This window comes from Cataglyphis hispanica, chromosome 6, assembly GCF_021464435.1.
Source record: "Cataglyphis hispanica isolate Lineage 1 chromosome 6, ULB_Chis1_1.0, whole genome shotgun sequence".
Taxonomy (NCBI): domain Eukaryota; kingdom Metazoa; phylum Arthropoda; class Insecta; order Hymenoptera; family Formicidae; genus Cataglyphis; species Cataglyphis hispanica.
This window is the reverse complement of record NC_065959.1, coordinates 7,422,769-7,441,679: the sequence shown is the minus strand read 5'-3', so window position 1 is coordinate 7,441,679 and position 18,911 is coordinate 7,422,769. Positions and strand designations below refer to the sequence as shown.

At 27.9% G+C, this 18,911-nt stretch overlaps 1 protein-coding gene across 4 annotated transcripts; it reads left to right on the top strand.

The window, feature by feature from the left end:
• The first annotated feature begins 321 nt into the window (after nt 1-321).
• Nucleotides 322-18,497, top strand: LOC126850283 (neuronal acetylcholine receptor subunit alpha-7-like). Of its 4 annotated transcripts, none has more exons than XM_050593121.1 (9): nt 322-477; nt 4,908-5,044; nt 10,128-10,237; nt 10,797-10,980; nt 12,881-13,097; nt 15,248-15,382; nt 16,347-16,525; nt 17,065-17,200; nt 17,831-18,496. In XM_050593121.1, the coding sequence occupies exons 1-9, from the start codon at nt 414-416 to the stop codon at nt 18,079-18,081; spliced, it is 1,413 nt and encodes a 470-aa protein (XP_050449078.1). In that variant the 5' UTR covers nt 322-413; the 3' UTR covers nt 18,082-18,496. The 4 variants fall into 4 exon arrangements, with proteins under 4 accessions (XP_050449078.1, XP_050449077.1, XP_050449079.1 ...); XM_050593120.1 differs by having other exon boundaries at nt 10,083-10,237; nt 17,831-18,493; XM_050593122.1 differs by having other exon boundaries at nt 10,083-10,237; nt 16,347-16,539; nt 17,831-17,975.
• The last annotated feature ends 414 nt before the right edge of the window (nt 18,498-18,911 follow it).

Sequence of the window (18,911 nt, the reverse complement as noted above, 5' to 3'; positions counted from 1 at the left end):
ATTGATGAAATTATCAAGAACAAATAATTATGTTGAGAAATAACCTTTTCAAGATTTATTTTTCAGTCGCTTTTTCAAAAATCAAATATGTAAAATCAAATATGTTCGCGTATATTTCTTTGAAAGACAGCATATTGATATTATTATTTCGTGTTTTTCAGCGGGCAAGAGATTTGTTCTGATCGCAAAAATGCGAGCGAAAATTCAGCGTGCGGTATTTCGTGTCCGCAGTTTGTGTATACATACATCCGCATTGTTTCGACGAACGCCTGCGCGAATTTCCTTCGGAAATCCGCGGCCTCTGGTAGGGGTAGCGCGGGATTCAGGGGTAAAATTGTACGGTGGTTAAAAACTGCCGCTGTGTACACCAGTCGTACGTAGGCGATCACGCGGTTAACCAGGTCTTCAATTCCATGTCGCCGTCTCTCGTCTTGTTTCTTCAATACGGTCTTCTTTTGATCATCGCCTTCGGGAATGGTGAGTATTCGATCACTTTCACAAGAGCATTTTGCATTTCAATTGATTGGCGTGTAATTACACAAAAGAAAGAGAAAAATAACAAAAATAAAAATTTTGCTATATAAATGTGAATTTGCTGCTACCCTATATAACTATATAGGGTAGCAGCAAATTCACATTTATATAGCAAAATTTTTGTTTTTGTTATTTCGGATCTCTTTCTTTTATGGCAATTGTTTTAATATCGATATGATATTTCTGAAATATGAAAATTAAGATTGAAAAATAGAGTTCTCGCGAATTATAAATTTAAGAAGAATTTGTAGATAATAAATTCTCATTCTTTAATTAATTTCTTATAAGTTGGGTTTATTTTTACATAAAAAATTTAATCAAACAGAGGAACTTTTACTAAGAATATATATATTTAAAACAATATATATATTAAAAACAATTTAAAAATTTTGTCATTTAAAATATATATATTGATTTTAAACACTTGAAGAATAAAAATTTAATTATAGAACTTTTTGAATTATATAATTTTTGTTAGTAAATTATTAAAATAATTATATATTGAGAAAATTTTAAAGCATTTATATATGAAACATAAATTTGAAAAGTTTAGTTTCAAAGTTACTTTTTAATAAATTTGTATTAACATTGTTTTGTATTCGAAATTAAGCTCGTTAGACAATAGTATAAATTTCATTAATTTGGGAAAAAAATATAACAGAGAAAGATTATCATGTTTCAAAAATTGAGTTATTGATAAACGTCATTAAATGTCATTAAACTGTCATCTTTGAGATATTTTCTTTAATTTAATTACTTTTCTCTTTTACTTCCTCCCTTCTCCTAAAATGTTTAATAATCTCGGAAGCTGAGAAAGATGTAGGCCGTCAATAAAGTTTCAAGGTTCTTGCGGTACCAAAGTACAGCACGTTAGGAACTGATGTTTAGATATTGTTGTGCGTCAAAGCTCGTCATAGCTTTTGTCTGTCACAACTACACAACCACTGATACCAAAGACGTCTGAGATGTAAATTAGTGACATGATCAAATTCCAAAGGCCGAAACGTCAGTAAATTGCGAGCCATTTTTAGAAAAATGTCCTTGATAAAGCAATGTCCTTGATAAATAGATCACGATTTCTCTCTTGAAATTGAATTTGAAATTTTCAAAGATTTGTTATAATAATGTTACAATCTGCAGTACATATATATTTATTTTTACGTGAATTAAATTACTATAAAATTTTTCCAAAAATATCTTAAGAAAAAATAATCAAGTTAATTTTTAATTGATTATGAATGAATACTTTATTTACTCATAAATTTTTGATCGTACAAAATTTAAATTTATCACCTTTTGGTGAATAATTCTATTTACAGTAATGTGACAATCAAGTGCGAAAGTGCAGTCACATATCAATGTATTCAAATAGAATTCTATGAGTTTACTTTTATCGGCATAATTTAGTGACATAAAAGAAAGGCTCACAGAACTTTTAATGCTGATTGCAGCTTTCAATTGTAATATTGCTATGATTGAAATAGTTTTACTTTCCTTTTTCGCAAATTTTTTAATTTTTTAAAAATCTTTTTTAATTGTTTCCAATCTAGATTGCAATATAGATTACCTACATTTTCAAATAAAAAAAATATTATTTTCTTAATTATGTTTTTGACCAACTTAATAATATTTAATACATTAATTAAATAATTAGTAAAATTTATTTAATTTATTTTATAATGAAAATAGTTTTGATTAAGAGATGAAAGAGTTAAACTACCGCGAAAATTAACGAGTGAATAACGCAAAAAAAGGGATACTGGCAATAAGCTTTACTTACTCTACAATATGGCTCTTGGTCTTAATCGGACCTCGTTATTCGATGTTTGCGTCGCAAGTAGCAGTGTAAACGTTTGCGAATCAGGCGCGTCAAGGGACCATTCGACGCCTCCTCTATGCCATCAAATTCCATGATCGGAACATCGGCAGAATTTGCATATTCGCTGTCGTGAAATCGGGTCCGTGCATGCATTTAGTAAATTTAGTAAGTTTACATGCTAGAATTTCGGGAGGGCCTTGACCGAATATTGGCGATTATTTCCTCGTCATTTATGAATTCTATCCCTTAACAGAATGTTACATGTTACATCTTATGTGTGTGTGTGTGTGTAAAAAGATTATAATGTTTCTATATATACGCTAAGATTTTCTAGTGAATCAAAGAGAGAAAAATAAAATTATATCATTCGGTTTTTTATTATTGTAGTAATAATATTTTATAAGGTATTTTATTATATTGACATTAATTATTTGTAATTCAAATAAAAAAATTAAATGTAAAGTCTTATAACAAAATTATTATTTTTGATATTTCTATGTTTAAGAATTATTTAGCCATATTGTTAATCTTGTTAATTATTGTTTTTGCGACCTACCATTTAATTTTTATTTTTGCTCGAAAAGCATGGATAATCAAATATCGTTATATGTCAGGGAATAATTTCCGAGATAGAGACGATCTTGGCGCGGTGAATCATTTTGCTCAAAGAAATTCGACATCAGTCAGCTGAGATCCCGCAAGATATTCCGCAAGCTCATATAGCATATCGACGTTCTACGTGCGATCTTATTACAAATCCGTGAAATTTTTCGATTTACTTCTCGGCGGCGATGACAAGCATTTCCTATGAGATCTATGAGAAGAACCTTTTCTCTCTCGATGAGTTATAAAAAAACATTCAAGTAGTGTATAAGAATAGTAAAACTGCGGCACGTTAAAATGTTTAAACTCTCTATTTATATTTTTTATATTTTTATTTTTATATTAATATTTTATATTAATATTTTTTATTAATTAAAGTAGTTTTTATTAACCAAGGTAGCAAAAGTTTTAATCCTGATTACATTAATCATTTTTATGTTTACTAAAACCTAAATTGCATAAATCTTGTTTGACGCAATAAAATAAAAAAAAAAAAACTTTAATAGAAAAGTAAAAAGACTTTTTCTCTTCGTTGAGAAAAAAAGTCGAATCAGAAAATAGATAAAACAATTTTATTAAAAATTAAGGATATAAAAATAAAAGTAATTATAAACACCAGGGACATTTTATATATCAGTAAAACTATTGACAATTTTGCTTTGGCAACAGTTACTTTGAAGAGTACTCATCCTTATTTGAAGGCCCAGCTCTCTCTTATAATTCGATAGAGCTATAAGAACTCATTCTTTTAATTACAACCGGTATTTTCGCGACGAGTATCACTTATCTTCCTCGCAGAATCTTTCTCTGCACCTACATTGCCGAGAGGAAATGGGACCGAGCTGAGATTAGCTCCGTCCTCTGACAGGTTTCACCACGCTTCACAGCACAATAGTCGTTTCAATGAGGGTAGACTGACGCTACTGATCATGTAGCTGATCGCCATAATGGACGAACATCCACGAAACGGATCAGAAAGCGGTGATCAGAGAGAGGAGTTCGGCGAAAGGAATCTCTGAGATAGTTTTCGAGACCGATTCTCAGGATCTTGCTCATTCGATCTTGCGCCATTCTCTATTCTGAATAATGTGTTTTATTTTTTCATCGAATATCACTTCTATTAAGACGGTGATAAGATTATTCACACAAATGTTTTATTTTTTGCATTTTATTTATATTAAATTTTCATTGATTGCGATCAGCAAGGATTTCTATCAATTTGAAGTTATTAATAATTATATTAATAATTATATTAATAATTAAGTTCTTATACTTTATATTGTAATTATTTACAATGTATTCATGCTTTGCTAAATTTGCCTAAAATACAATTTACTTATAAACTTTATTTACATCAGCGAGACTATATATTATTTATTTACATTATATGGTAAAAAATTGTCTTTTTTTAACCTATTAATAGTCTTCACTTATAAAGACATACGAATATAAAAACCTTGAAAGCAAGAGATATTAAAACTTACCTAGCCCTAGCCGAATAGACTGAAGGGCGTATTGTTTCAATATTCATGAGTAATATATCTTGACCAGAATAATCAATGTTAAATTGAACATAAAAGAACAATATTATAGCTAAATATATAAAATTTTTTTGTTTTTTAATTTGAGATATTTTTTTTTTATTAAAACACAAAAAAAGATGTTATTATTTCACTATTATCTAAAAATTAATCTTTTATACATGTGCTGAGAGGAAAATCTGTTTATCAATTTTATTAATGAATAATACTATTACAATAATGTGAAATACTGAATGATCATATAAACTATATCGTATATTTCTTTGATTAAATCGCGATCAATATATTCAAATTTTCTTTCAGTATGAAGAAAATTGGAAATTAAATTGTACATAAGTATATGTTTCCAAAAGTATAAATAAAATAGTTCAAATTGTTCTAGAAAATTAATTGCGGTCGCATTTGTTTAGGTGTTTGTGATGAGCACGAATACAGACTGACGAAGCATTTGATGGATGGATATGACGCCGGTGTACGACCAGCTAAAAATTCGTCCCAGCCCTTGGTCGTGGTCTTTGGGCTATCCCTTCATCACATTATTGATGTTGTGAGTATTCAAGCGCAAACAGTTTTAAAGACGATATATGACACAAGAGAATGCGTCTATAGGTCCTTCTGCAAGAGTCATTTTTTAAAGATTCTCTTAGAGTTTATCCTTGTTTAATGTATATTTTACATTAGCATAATTCCATTTCTGAAAGGATTGTTTTCAAAAAATTTTGATTTATTTAAATGTCGCGAGCAAATTTTTTACAAAGTTGAAATTGTAGTAATAATATTGTAGTACAATACGAAATTGACGTAATTTATATTTTTACGTTAATTTAGAGTTTTTCTAATTAAAAAAAGATATTTAATATAATTTTATATATGACAAGAATGTCTTAAATAATTATAATGCTAACAATTAATATAATAATATATAATATTAATTTAATTAGAGCAAAGAGAAAATATTTTTTTTCAAAAACGTAATGAAATATCAAGGACTATCATAAAAGAAACATCAGTAAAAAAACCGACACTCTTTTTGAAACCCTTAGAATTCAATGGCAATAGAAAATGTATTAAAGAAATAGAATATGTTGATCGATAATGAAATTTCTTTCTAAAAACAAAGTTGAGCGGAATCTCGTGGGATTTACTCAAAAATGTTTTTATATTTTTTGTTTTGCTCCTGTATTTATGTGCACGTTCATGGAATTTTGCGGAGACTGTTGTTACTTTTTATTAGCACAATAAAAATAAGTATAAATAATATACCCATAAAAAATATACCCATATATAAATGTGATAATAGTGACGTATTAATCGAAAAGAGAGTATCTTTTGGATAGCAAAAAAAAATAACAGATAAAAAATAACAGATATTGAGATAGAAAACATGACAACGTGATTATTCCGTTTTTAACTATATATACGCGTTCGTGTCTATAAACTTTTACCGCATTCAAACAGAATTTTTAGTAAACGGATTTCGTCCTTAATAAAATAAATTTCTGCTCGTGACTGCAAAAATATCAAACATTAAAAATAATATTTGTATTTATCATCGTTGTTTATAAGAAATAAACTATAGGATTATATTATTTAAGAACGCATAAAATTAATATAATAAAATTATTGTCTATATTTCTTATATACCCGCACGGTGTCCTTCGCACGGGTTGATTTATAAAATATATTTGTCTTAGATACAATTATATTAATGCATATAGAAAATTAAATTTGCAATAAATGAGATCAAATCGTACATAATCCAATATTTTAAACAATTTTAGTTTTGAATTATATACATGTATAATTTTATTATATTTTTATTATTTATATGTTTTTAAATCCGCCATTCTATGTATATTATCTCGAGAAGATTTTTCACTGGATTTACCTCAAAACACAATAAGGTAAAATTAAAAAAATGTGTATCGAACATAGAAACATTGCGACCGCGACGGGGTCATGGCTGATCACATTAATCGGAGAGAGGCGAGATAAATTGGCGTGAGAAAAGGTAAGACGCGCGGTGAGAAAGTTTCCGAACATTTGTTTTGCGTATGGTGGTATAACGAGAGCAACCTTTCGCGCAACATAACTAACCGGTCATCCCAAGGAGACTTGGGACCGTCTAACAAGAGCTCATTATATCAATCGCGAATATAGTCAATCATTTGACTCGTCGTTATCCTTTTCCGTTTCGTTTCGTTTAACATCAATGATCAAATAATGCCACGCGATCTTTTTTTTTTCCTATCTTCTCTTCTCTTTTGATTTACACAGTCAGTTTCCAAATCTATCAAAAATTTTCTAGAATATTATTGAGCGTAATTGAGTATTATTCAATCTGTAATTAAGAGAGCGTAATTAATTCAAGATCAGTCTAGATTTCTCTATGACGATTTTTTGTTTAAGAAGTTTTTGTTTATTTAATAATTGATAATCTTACACTATATTTCTGTCACATTTTTTCTCTCTTTATTTTATTTTGGAGTTATTTTGGAGATTTAATCTTATTGATCCTTTTTAATCATAATTATTTAATATAAAAGAAAGAATAACATAAATAAATAATAATATTAAAAACTTATTTATAAAATGTTTCTTTTCTATCTGAATTTGTTATAAAGTTCTTTTTCCAGTATATAAAAGCAATAATTATAAATTATTTAGATATTATATAATAATTTATTAATTAAATCTTAAGTTACAATATAATTTCACTTTATATATTTGTGTGCATTATTCAGAGGCTATGAATTCTTGTACTGACGGAAATGAAACTTTAGATTCGTGAAATCGTGATTATTCGTCAAATAATAATCGACTGCAAATACCGCTTAAATTCTCGACATACCTAGCTTCTACAATTGAGAAATATTATACATAGTCTCACAACAATAGTATCATCGTTATATAATATCTTAAATTATTCCGTTGATTTTCTGCTGTTGGGTCTAAAATAATATGTACATAAAAATGAATATCGAGCATTAGAAAGAGTTATGTAGTCTTTCCTTTCACGAAAAAAAAAGTTTCAAAACATAATTATTTAAAAATAAATGAACGATTTAAAAAATATTATTTATATTTCAATTGTTACCATTCGTTATTCTATTAATTGACTTAAACGAATTTTGAGATATCAGACACAAGTAATCTTTTGAAAGTTTGGAAACGAGTTAAAACGAATTAATGAGCGGACGAAGAAACGGAAAAAGAACGCGGATTGAAACTTTGAATATTTATATTCCGCATATAATAACGCGAAATCTAATTGGACTTTTGCATCGATCAGATGCAGCATCGTATGCGTCGATCTCTGTCGAGATAACATGTTCACCGTGGAATTCGTCGTTTTCCGGATTTCGCACGATTACGAGAGTCAATTAAATGCCATGAAATTATTTCGTATACTTTAATTAAGTTTTCCGTATACTTTAATTAAGTTCTTTAAGTTGGTATTTATGCTAGAAAAATAATGTTTATGATTTTTTTAAAACAAAAGGATACGTTAAATTAATGTTCTTATCAAGCAAATTAAAGCGTTTTCTTAAGTTTCATTGATAAATGTATAAAAATTTATATTAGCTATTTAATTTACAAAAAATCTATATTAAAAAAGTACTAGATAATTTAATTTTATACCTTTTTTTGCAATTTTATTTTACTTATTATCTTATTCATTCTCAGTTATACTAGATTTAAGAGATTTTTAAAATTTATTAATAATTAATTGATTTGCCAACTATACATATATACAATTTAATTTATAAAATGTGTATAATATTTAAATCTTATGTAAAATATTATTTTTTTATAGATCTAGAAATAAATGCGTTGAATTAAAATAATTGCAAGAATAGAATTACTATAAAATGTGAACTGTGTAATTGTTTCGGATTTTATCAAGGATTGTCGAGTTTTTCTATAAATAGAAAGAAAGATATATCGTCGATCGTTTGCCGACCATATTGTCCACAATTCGTTTCCCTGAAATATACGAGCTTCAATTAATCAAACAGATCAATTTCAACGGTTTTCTTTCAGAGACATAATAATTCTTTGAGGCATCACAAATTAAATATTTTATGATAAATTACTTGGAATATTTAATTTTGATAGTGCGTGTGTGTTTTGACATGTGTGAGTTAAATATAATACTAATAATCAAATTTATCATTACTTAATACTTTATACATATATCCCTCTCCATACATACACACATATATTTTGATATTCAGTATATTGATATTTTATAGATAATATTTTTATATTTTATATTATAGTTTATATATTTTTTATTTTATATGCTATTATTGTAATAATAAATAATAATTTTTACAAAAATACTAAATTAAGTAAATTAAATATTCATTTGTATTTATTCGTTGCGTTCTAAGCCTTTTTTTGTTTTTCTTTTGTTCTTATTTTGGTCCTTCATAGTATTCACTGACGAAAACACAATTTAATTATCTCGTGACACTTTGTATGACATTTTTGAAAAAGTAATTGTTACACGTGCATTTTATTGCGAAAAGAAAACGTGATGTGCATTTTATTGTGAAAAGAAAATGCGACAGAACAATGCAAAAACTACGACATACTCAAATCTAAGCATTAAAAAGATTATTATTACCACAAATACTGAAATAAAACAATAATTTATAATTGTCAATTTGTCCTGCTTATGTTTTGATTTATATCTTAAATGAAAAAATAACGTGGAAATATCTCATCGATAAATAACTGTTGTTTCGATACAATTTCGACAAATTGTTAATCACCAATTGATAATAATTGTACAACTTAATCGCATTTCTTAAAAAAGGATGATATAAGCTACTCATATCACTACCTTTTCATTTGAATCTTGGCATATTATTATGCGATTGTCGCGAATATTTATGTAGGCCATAAAAGACAAAGTTCAGATGTGATTTGCAGCTACGAAACATTTTTCAGACTTCTTTCTTATTCTCCAATTGATTATTAATAAATTATTAATGTATATCACTATTTTTCGTTACGTGTATTATTCGATTTCGCATAATACGCACTTTTAATCTAAAAATGATTGACAGATTATGTGCACAGCAACGAAAAATTCAAAGCATGATGTAAGATATATTAACATATCTGAATCCAAGTACATTGAAACAATTATCATCCTTTTTCTATCCCGTAAAAATGATAAATAAACAACAGCGATCTATATGCCGCAAAAATAGGCTCAAACAGCCCCCGAAATAATTCGCCACGAAATGTTTAACATAATAAATATAAATTCGGCAATATTTTCTTAAAGTTCTTTAAATTTGTTATTCATACATAATTGATGTATTATTTATGTACACATTTATTTTTTTTGTTTGAATTCCTTGATATTATGATTCGCGTATTATTATGCTGTCTCAATTAATTGTTAAATTAAATTTAACTTAATAATAAATTAAAAGTGCGATGCTAGATATATTTGAGTACATATACACATACAAGCATCATATAACCAGTATAAAAATTAAAAATATAAAAATTATTTTTTTTACGATTGTTTACAAATCGCGATTTATATTATGATTTTATTGCAGGATGAAAAGAACCAAATTCTCACGACGAATTGTTGGGTTACGCAGGTCTGGACCGACCATCATTTGAAATGGAATGCTTCGGAATTTGCTGGAATTCGAGTAATCCGTGTTCCCTATAATCGTGTCTGGCGACCTGATACTATTTTATACAACAAGTGAGCAGTTGTTTCGCATAAATTGAGTGAACTTTGCGAGCTTCGAAAATAATAATATTCCAAAATAAATCTTGACAAGAGCACAAGTTTGTATATATTTATATATATTTATATATATTTATATATATATTGTGGCTCTAAAAGATTTGAACAATTTTACAAATTGGAGGCAATGATTTATGCTCTCTTGAGAGATGTCATAAATCTGCTATCCTTTTGAATTTTCTTTTGATTTCTTACGAAATACTTTGCATAGCATATTTTTTATGACGAAGATGAAAATAAGAGTTAAAATTAATTCTGAATTGAAAAGATAATCCAAAAGAAAAGTTTATAGATAATTTTAAAAAGAGATATTTTTTTCTGTAGTTGATTGAATATAAAAACTAAGAAAAAAAAATGAAAAAATAAAAAAAGTAATTTAATATATAATTTTCACAAAATCTTAAAAAAATAAATTTTTTAAATATTATAAAAAGAAAATTTGAAAACAAGATTTGAAGATCAAAATAAGAAAAGGAATTCATATTTTATTGCTTTTTCAATTTCTTGGTTACAGTGCGGATCCACAATATAGTTCAGCGGTCATCAATACAAACGTTATCGTCAGTCACACAGGCGAAGTGGTCTGGTTAAGTCATGGCATTTTTCGCAGCAGTTGCGATATAAACGTAGAATTTTTTCCCTTTGACGAACAACGATGCGCTCTGAAATGGGCCTCTTGGACGTATGACGGATATCAAGTAAGTTTTATACAAATTCCATATTCTAAATGTTACGTTGCACCTCTGGATTTTTATCCGCGCAAATGTAAGTTGTCAAAGTTTCACATTTACATAATTGAATATTTGATTTTAAAAGATAGAATAGGTCACTGCGTTGCCTAACGAATTTCTTTTTTAAAAAGATGGAGTTTTTAATATTCCGTTTAGACGAATTATCCAATGATGTAAATGTAAAATTTGCAAAATTTGCATTAACGCATAAAAGCGTCTTTATTAATGATATTAAATTTCCTAGAGATATTATTTTGAAGATATATATCTTAAATAAGCATTTTATCGTGATGAATGACAATTTCAGTTATATTTTTTAATTGACCACTTCTTTTATCGATTCTTATAATTGTAGAACTTTGGAAGTATTTAAAATTGCGACATAAAATTTTTCTCGCGGGTTATTATCGATTGGCGCGACTATTCATCTTGTAGATTTCTTTTTAAATCAAATTAAATTCAGCATTCATTCGATCAGTCATAATTTTTCGCGGTCTTATATTCACCTTTATTTAAGAAGCCTCAGTATATTTTATGGTAGAAATCGTAGATTGTTATTCAAAGATTGAAAAGAGTATTGACGTACAAAAATATAGTTCATGTAAAATAAGAAATCTATACAGTGCGAAGAAAAAATTAGATATAAAAAATATTTATTTTAATTATAAATTAAATTTTATATATGAATATGTTTCTTGAAATTTTATTGAAATGTTATAAGAATATATCGCGGATAATCCTGTGTTTCTGTCTATGTTTTAACAAAAAATATTTAACAAAAAATATTATATAAAGATATGCAGAAAAAGAATTGTGTAATGCAGCGGCAATATGTGCGATGCGTAAATAATAATAATAAAAAAAAAATCATTGTTCGCGAATCGAAGCTTTGGCTTTGAAAGTTCGGGAACGCTTAACACAGCTGTGGAATCGAAAACGCGGGTCCGCCAAGTCGTGAAAATGGTTCGGGCAGATCGAAGAGCTTAATCCCAGCATTGCGAGAAGAATTCAATACGAGAGCCGTTCCGCGCCGAACTTTCTGCCTATCTTTCAGAGTTTTCCCATTTTCTATCTCTGCGTTGAATACATTTTAGATAACGTTGGTACTGTTTTTTTTCGCATAAAAGTCGAGAACATCGCAGTTCAAAATACTTGTCCAGAGAAATCTATTGCACATTAATCATTTCTAATAAAATTTTTTAAATATTGATCATTAATTTATTAAATAAAATTTATTATTATAGCGTTATTTTTCTTTTTTTAATAATAAATTTAAACAAGTTCTCCATCCAAATAATAATTTTTGCTACGAGAAAATCATACAATAAAAAGAAAATTATAAAAATGGAAAAAGAAAAATAAACAAAGATAATTGTATTAAAACTCAGTCAAGAGAGAATGATTGCCAGATATACTATTTATATAACAAATTTATATTCTATTTAAATTTAAAATTTAATTTATCCTTCAGTTTTTTTCATATACTGATACAATCTTATTGAAAATAAAATAATGTATATCCTGATTTATACCATTTAGATTATTTATACTATTATACTCGATTTATAATACTTCATTATTAATAAAATAAACAACTCTCGATAATGGAGTTGTTACACGATACACAAAAAGATCTCGATTCCGAGATCTCGAGTAGAAAGGCCTGCCAATTGTCAGTTTAACTTTTAGTCGATAAACCGGTTTTCGCGTTTAACGAACAGCACAACGTTCGATAAACCGCGCTCGGTTGACTTTTTATTACTTGAAAATTCGTCGAGCTTTTATGGACAAAACGACGACGGATCTACCATCGATCGTCGCGATCGAGCGGCGATAACTTATACCGGGGAAATTTTGCGGGCATCAGCTTGAACTGGAGAGACAGAGCGAGCAGGGGGACGTGAGTAATTATCAAGCGAACGGTGAGTTCCATCTTCTGGATTTCACTGCCCGTAAAAACGTCGAGTACTACTCCTGCTGTCAAGAACCGTATCCCGACATCACTTATGAGATTCGCTTACGACGACGTCCGATGTTCTACGTCTTCAATCTGATTCTGCCCTGCATACTAATCAACGGTGTCGGTAAGTAGAGTACATGAATGTATACATGACTAAACGACAAGGAATATGTTCAGCGAAATAGATTTATTAATAGATTATTAATAGATTTTATTTATCGTCCATATAATGACATAATAATCATCATTTCGATATTTATTTGCATTATACATTTTTTTGTTGCAATTTTATGTCATAAAATTGAAAGAAAAGCATATCAAAATTGTGTTATCATATTCAACGGAGTGTAAATAAATTAATCAATACATTATTTTTTTTAATATCTTTTAAGAAGACAATACACAAAGAAAATATAAAAAAAATTCCAATTTAACTTTTTAAATAAACTTTCAAAGATTGCAAATCGGTAATGCGGTAACGTGACGCAAATTTCGAGTATCGCTCGGGTCGTTTATTAATAAAAAGAGAACTAACATCGTTAGGAAATAAATTTCATAAATAAGCCTCAAGACTACGAAGCAGCCCGCATGAATAGTCATATACGAAATTAAATGAAGATTTTTCCTTGCGATCTTTCCGTTCTCCCTGCACGACTTGCTTGCATAAGAAAATTAAGATTGCCTCTATGAGAACGTGTAAGACGCAGATCTAATAAATTTGCATAATAATTTTCTTAATCTTAGGAAGAATAACGTTTTTATTAAAATTATGCGAGCGATCAAATTATACGTAAGTTTATCAGATGATAAAAAAGCAAAGCGTACAATCGTTTTTATATGGTTATTTGAAAGCTTTGAAATTTTGATAAAGGTAGAAGTCTTTATATAAGAATATATTGCAAATAATATTATAAAAAGAAATTCCTCTTGGCAAATTTGAAGAATTTATGAAGATATCGAGAGAGCTAACTCACTCTCTCCCTCCGTCGCACAAATATTATTATTAAATATTTTTAAAGATAATATAAAAAAGTATAAATATTGTGATTTGTTTTCTTAGGAAAATTGTATGCATATTATATGTATATATATATATATATATATATATATATATATAATTTATATAAATATATGTATATAAATATTACAAATATTTTAATAAAAAATTGATTTAAAATAAAAATTTATAAATGAAATAATCTGAAAGTAATAATTTCGTGTTAGTAAAATACTGTTAATACTATAGATTCTTCGTAGAAGCAATGCATAAAACTAAGGATTGACAAAATATTAGTTTTATCCGTTAACGATAGCTCGAAAAATAATATCGGCCACTGGATTTAATCGCATTAGGATTTGTATGAGAGAAAACGAATTAAGCCGCTTTTAAGGAAACGATGGCATGAACCGAAGCATTTCATTACATTGCTTCTGCGGTTTATCGATAATGAAAGAAATTTGCCAAGGATTCATCGGATATCGAAATCAAGTTATCAGTAATTATCGATTAATCGAAGAAACAGTTTTTTGTAAAAGGACAAAATTATATATTATAAAAATTAAAAATACATAAAAAATACATGAAAAAAGATAAGATATACAAAAATAAAAATATTAAAACAATGTAAATAAAATGTAAATATTGAAACAACATATAAGACCGAATAGAGTAATCAAGACTGTCTGGTAAATGGGACAACGCAATGGTTTTCCGATGATAAAATTGATAGTTATTATCCAGGAGAGTTTAAAATAACAATTGTGAATTTTATTATCGGAAAATCGGAAAATTGTATACTTCCGCGTGAGTTTCTCTATATGACAATAACAATAATAAGAAAGATTATTATAAGAAGATATAAATTAATTTTCTTTATGTTAATATTTTTCGCAACAAATTTAAAATTTAAATAAAAATTGCGGGAAATTATATTTTTTTCGGCATTATAAAAAAAAAAAATAAAATAAAATTGTACAATTGATAAAAAATTAATATAAATTAATAAAAATTTAGATATAATAGATATGTGCACACATTAACAAAGAAGGAATAGAAAACTTGAAAAAATTTAAATTTACCAAAGTCTTGAAAGAAAAGCCGATAAGAGAATATCTTCTTTTCTTTTTTTGCCGCCCTATAATGTCATTCCATTGTTGATTACATTCAAGTTTGTTACTTGAGACTTTGGATCAAAATCTTGCGGAATACCTCGGATTCAATATTCCGCGACAAAAGAAAAACTTTCGCGAACGTTTCTTTTATTTGTTTTCCAGCCCTGCTGGTTTTCTACGTGCCCTCTGAGTCGGGCGAGAAAGTCACTCTTGGCATCTCGGCCCTCCTCTCTATGACGGTCTTTTTGATGACCATTCGCGAAACTTTGCCGCCTACAGAGAAGACGCCGTTAATAAGTGAGTAATTGATCAGCTGTTTTCGATCACAATCTTTAATAAAAATAAAGGCAAGATATATATTTTTATACTATTATTATTTTTTATATATTATTATTTTTATTTAAAAGATATTTTTAGAATACTCTCTCTTTCTTTTCTGTTTCTTTTACGTTCTATAATAATCTTATTTTATATATATTATTTTGTTTAGTTAAACTATTTTAAATTTATATCTTTTTTTGAAAAATATACAGGTATTTTTAACGTTAAAATATAAAATAAGTATCGCCTAATTCTTTCGTTGATTTTATGTAACGCTGAATGTGATTGTGATTTACGTTTGAACGCCATAGCTGCTCGTTACCCGTTAATCATTAAAAAAACTCGTGGGAAAATGCACCTGGGATTTTCTTGAGACGCGGTTAACCGTGTACAAGAGCGAGCACCGTCTTATTTCGGTTACTGTAGCTTTCAAAGGAAAAAGAAGTGTGTTCAAAATATAACGAGAAAACCAAATAAAAGCAATTTAATATTCTATTAACTAAATAAAGAAAGATTTTTGTTTAATGGTTAGGTATCATCATTTTGAATTTATTAGAAGAAAATAATAGACAATTTCTTCGAGAAATTATAAAAAAATATATGATATTCAGATCGAGAGAAGATTTTTGTATTAAATGATAAAAATAATATTGCCGTTTTTCATTTCGCTCGATTTAAACACCAGTATATTCTTAGGTTATTATATATTTATATGTATAAAAATCTTTACATATACAATATTATTTTACAATATTATTTTACAATATACACACAGTATTTTATATTTTGTGTCTTATAAAATGGAAATATTATTTAAAAAATTAATATTGCAATTTTACTCTTAAATTATTATTTTCGTTTTTTAGAATCGTATATTTAAAAAAGATACATTAATATTTATCTTATTGGTATATGTTTTTTCCTTTCGATATGTTTACAGGTCTTTATTACGGTGTCAGCATTTGTCTAGTGTCGTTTGCATCTGGTCTGGCGGTTGTGACATTGAATTTGCATCACCGTGGAGTGCGGGGTATACGAGTACCGAGTATCGTGAGATCGTTGGTCTTAGACAAATTAGCCAGGATAGTATTTCTGAATTTCGACGAGGAGAATAGATCGGTAAAACGGATAACGTAATACACATGGATATTGTTCTTTGTAACACGCGGGATATTTTAAATATCGCCATCCGGTGTTTCTTAATAATTTGAATATAATATAAAATTGAATCAATATTCCGTTGCGCGCTTCTCAGCGATCGATCAAATGATAATTCTGAGAATCGTGCAGCTTCCGACAACTAATAGCTTAAGCAGAACCCAAGCTCAGAATACAAAAAAAGAGCAGGAATTGTTTCATACATAAATTAGAAAAATGTACATAAAACATATATAAATTACAAAAAAATAAAGATAATATTTTTAATATAATATTACACAAAGAAAGTTAAATTAAAGTAAAAGAAAGCTAAAAGAACTATGAGATAATATAAAAATTTATAGAAAATCAAAGAGAATATGTGAAAAAAACATATATTTTGCACAGATAAAGTTTCATGTTGATATAGTTTCTAGAAATGCGTCCCCGCAATTTCTATGTTCTATAGAAAAGTTACAGCGCGATCATCAATCTGAGATCACAGAGATTTGTTATATCAGCAGGAACCGGCGGAACCATTCCCGAGAAGAAAGAACAATTGTCCGCTGCACTGTAAATCCGAAATACCGGAACAGCACGTATCTCCCAAATATGTATCGAGGAGGGATGATAGTAATAGCAGCAGTCCCAGTTTAGGTAAGTTTATTTTATAAATAAATAATTGATTATATTTTTTCTCGTTATAATTGATTTAACAATAAAAATACGTGTTACTTAATTTCTTTAACTCAAATATATATTCCATACTATTATACATGTCATTGTTCTCGAACGATGTATTTATATTTATCTTTAAGTGAGTTTGTTAATTCTTATTCTGTGTTTTCTATGTTATAAATTTTTTCATTTATTTTTTTATAAAAAGTATATCTTATTTTAAAAATTGTAATGTTATACAAATTTTCCAATTTTTTATAAATTTATCATAATATGAAAAATATGGCAAATATTTTGCAAAAAGTCATACATATTTTTATAAAAGTATTTAATTTTTGCATGATATATGATTATTATAAAATAATGTTTATTTTTATATATATTCATATATCCAATATATTTTTAATCGAACAATATATTTTTGTTGTTTTACTTGGTTACGAACATATTTCTCTCATGAAACATTATAGCCTGATCGATCATTGTCTTTGATTTTAGTTTGATAGTCTTGTAGTCTTTGATTTAGTCTGATCTAATCTCCATTTCGTTAATCAGCTGATTCGTGTCACGCGATCAATGCTTTACGAATCATGTCGAACGATTACACAGATCTCGGAAAGGAAGGCGGCCTTGAGGCGCAGTGGTCTCGGGTCCTGGGAAGAGTGCACGCGACTATTGAGAGGAATGAGCGGCGCCTGATAGAACAGGATCGCCGAGAAAGGACAGAGTTAGATTGGAAACAAGTTGCTCTGGTCAGTGATCGTGCGCTATTGTGCGTTTTCTTTCTCACAACAATTGTTAGTACGGCGGTGATTTTATGCGGCTCGCCTCCGACTCAGGATGCATCTAAAGATGGGTAATCCTTGTATTATCGATTCGACTAATCGACTAAACGGTTGGCGGCCAAAGCTTCTTTTTCATCCTTGTTGGACTCAAAGAATAATTTTATTCTTTCCATATATACATTAAAAAAGATTAAATAATTCGTCCGTAGATTCGTCCGATATAAAGAATATGTGAGTGTGTTTCTCGTTATCTGTTTTATGGTGAGATATGTGTATCCATGAATAAGTAGTTTTGATAGAAACTTCTTCCTCTCTAGAAAGAAATACTGGCATTATAAAAAATAAAAATATTTTTATTTTTTATTATTTATGGTGTAATAATACTCCAACTAGAAGGAAAATTACTGATATAATTATATGATTGTAATTATTATAAACAAATTTAATTGTTTAATTTCTGATTATTTTCCTAAATGAAGATTAATAGAAAAAAAGTTCAATTATTTTGAGTCTTTATTTCAATTTTTATCGGTTTCTTTTAATTCGTGAATTTTTTGTAATCTATTGGCAACAAATTTATTTATTTCTTTTTTCGAAAGAAATTTTCAAAGATTTTAAGGAATTTATATATCGCAAAATCTCAAAAGTCTTATGTCTCAAAAGTATAACTTAAATTCATCTTTACCCTTGATGTTTTCTTTTTAATATCGAATAAAGTAGTTGAAGAGATTGTAAATATATGCATTGAATTTGTCACAGAATATGTAAATTTAGCGATGCCGAAAGTTCATAAAAGTTCGTTAGTACATTAAAAATACCAATAGAATGTTTATTAATATAAAATGTTAATTTTTAGATCTAGAAATAAACGTTCCTTATCTATAAAAAACTCAGTATCTGAATGT

What these genes read in the sequence shown, in the direction of transcription:
- LOC126850283 (XM_050593120.1), top strand. Translation starts at nt 414, where the DNA reads ATGTCGCCGTCTCTCGTCTTGTTTCTTCAATACGGTCTTCTTTTGATC. An exon ending in GATCATCGCCTTCGGGAATG is followed by an intron (nt 478 to 4,907) that starts GTGAGTATTCGA and finishes GCATTTGTTTAG; the next exon opens with GTGTTTGTGATGAGCACGAA. An exon ending in TAGCAGCAGTCCCAGTTTAG is followed by an intron (nt 17,201 to 17,830) that starts GTAAGTTTATTT and finishes ACGATTACACAG; the next exon opens with ATCTCGGAAAGGAAGGCGGC.